Raw genomic sequence first — 2500 nt, forward strand, 5'->3', positions numbered from 1 at the left:
CTCTCTCTCTCTCTCTCTCTCTCTCTCTCTCTCTCTCTCTCTCTCTCTCCCTCCCTCCCTCTCTTACCAGCAGTGGGGGCTCTATGTGGATCCATGCTGGCAGCATCATGCTGGGGTTCAGTGGTTGTGTTCCCACTCTGAAGTAAACAACACCACGAGCGTCCACAGCCCAAACGTTCTGACTGCCACAGCTGACACTGAGCAGACGCACTCCTCCTACACACACACACACACACACACACACACACACACACACACATTATCACATCATTATTTATACTAACAACAGAAACAGAGAACCAATCAGCATCGTCTCTACATTCATTTAGACAAACTATGAGCTGGAACTTCTTACATAACTGACCTGCTGACCTTTGACCTCTGATAACTACACCAGCAGCCATGAAGTCATCAACATAGAACAAGAGAACAATCTGCTGTCTCTAATGACAGACAGGCAAAGGGACAGACACATAGACAGAGAGACAGACAGGGAAAGGGCCAGAGACAGAGAGAGAGACAGGGAAAGAGACAGACAAAGAGAGCCACATACAAGCAGAGAGACAGGACATGCAGAGAAAGATAGAGAGACAGGCACAGGCAGCAAGACAGACAAGGAGACATATATTGTATGTATATATATATATGTATATATGTACAGAGAGAGAGAGAGAGAGACAGGCAGACACAGGCAGAGAGACAGGCAAGCAGTCATGTGATGACTGATAGTGAGAAGTGCAAGACGACTAAAAACAGATCCTCTCCTCCAATCAGGTTACACTATGACGCACATAGACATACCTTACACACACACACACACACACACACACACACACACACTTGACCTTTGACATCTTGCTGGGGAACGGAATTCATGGATCTGTTATGCAACACACACCTGTCAATCTGAAGGACAAACACAGCTGTGTGTGTGTGTGTGTGAGTGTGTGGGCGTAGCGGAGATGTTGCTGAGACTAAACTCTGCATACAGACGTGTTGTATGTTCAGTCTCATGGTCAGATGGTCCTCAGGTCTACAAACTAAAAGAATCTCCATCTATCTCTCCTCCAGGCTCCGCCTCCAGGCCCCGCCTCCTGCACCTCTGTGACGACTTAATGACTGAATGCAAGTGTAAAGACTTTTTCCTGTCCCTGTCTCACTCTCTGATCACTGCTCTCCACTCTGGTGGCTGCTCTGGTTCATCTAGTCCGTTGCTCTGGAGCTTTACAGAGCAAATGATTGATTATATTTTTATATGGATTTGAAATTAAATTAAAATATGTTTTCACAAAATGTGACTGTTGTGATTGGGGGATCAGAAGCCACTAAGAGCAGAAACGTGTGCAGCAGCTCCCCCATGTGTGCATGAAAGGTACTGCTCTCTGGATCATGGGTCCACTGTGTCTCCTGCCGTGTTAGAAGCTGTTAGACAGACAGCAGAGACTCTTCTGGCTTTCTGGGCTCCAGATCAGATTCTTATGACAAGGTCATAATGGATCTACAAGGGCGTTAGCTTGAATGTTGGCCCAGTTTTTCTTCATTTTGGGTTGGGTTTGTCATTTGAAGCACTTCCTTGTATTTAAGACTCTGAACATCACTGGAGCAGCTTCCCACAGAGCGCACCAACATTGACCACATCAGGAAGTCTGTAATCTCAACCTCAGCTCTCAGTCTCCATGAGAATCTGAGCAACAGCCAACTAAGACCATCAGCAGCCATATGAACCATATTAGTGAGGTTTCTTCTGTTCTTCTCTGAAGGACCTTTGGTTTCTTCTAGACTGGACTATTGTAATGTTCTTAAACATTACCAGCTGTAGCTTCACTTCACTGTCTTCCTGTTAGCTCCAGGTTCGGGGAGAAGCTCTAACCTATCTAACTCATCTTATAACCACGTATGTTCCTGCACCTCAAGACCTCAGCGGGCCGGCTCACTATCCAGCTGCTAGAAGGCTCCGTGCCACCAGCGACCTGGTGGCACGGAGGGTCAACCAATCCTGGTTGACCCACTCAGGGGTCAACCAATCCTGTCAAGCTGCCCAAACCCAAACCCCAAAGGGGACCAGTGACAACAACAAACTGCTGGGTTCAGTAGATGACACTTGGTTCTATGGATACTGAACAGAACCGGCTCCACTGGTGTTCTGTGACCTACCGAGCTGACTGAGGTCCAGGGGGGTCCAGTGCAGACCGATGGGACAGGATGGAGACAACGTTCGGATACTGACTCGTCCATGTGAGTCCAAACCCCACAGAGCATCACCACAGGCCGACAGCTGACAGAACTCCATCTGAAACACACACAAGTAGATGAAGACAGACACACACACACACACACACACACACACACACACAACACACACCTCTGGGGGCAGAGGCACTGAGGAGGGGCGGAGCTCTCCATCCTGATCCCACACACAAAACAGATCCTTCCTGCTCTGAGCCAACCACAGGAAGCTACCTGAGAAAGAGAGAGACAGGCAGAGAGAAAGAGAGACAGG

At 48.2% G+C, this 2500-nt stretch overlaps 1 protein-coding gene across 1 annotated transcript in view; it reads right to left on the bottom strand.

Annotated features, from left to right (window-relative positions):
- Positions 1 to 44: 44 nt before the first annotated feature.
- Positions 45 to 2500, bottom strand: part of tecpr2 (tectonin beta-propeller repeat containing 2) — a 13856-nt gene continuing 11400 nt past the window's right edge. The window contains exons 22-24 of the mRNA XM_076139793.1: positions 2363 to 2460; positions 2155 to 2290; positions 45 to 216 (exon numbers count right to left, since the gene is read on the bottom strand). Of these exons, the coding sequence (XP_075995908.1) occupies positions 118 to 216; positions 2155 to 2290; positions 2363 to 2460 (333 nt within the window). The 3' untranslated portion in view covers positions 45 to 117. The remainder of the gene's footprint in view (positions 217 to 2154; positions 2291 to 2362; positions 2461 to 2500) is intronic.

Source organism: Genypterus blacodes, unplaced genomic scaffold (assembly GCF_046128005.1).
Source record: "Genypterus blacodes isolate CSIRO-AG114 ecotype Tasmania unplaced genomic scaffold, CSIRO-AGI_Gbla_v1 ptg000454l_1, whole genome shotgun sequence".
NCBI lineage: Eukaryota > Metazoa > Chordata > Actinopteri > Ophidiiformes > Ophidiidae > Genypterus > Genypterus blacodes.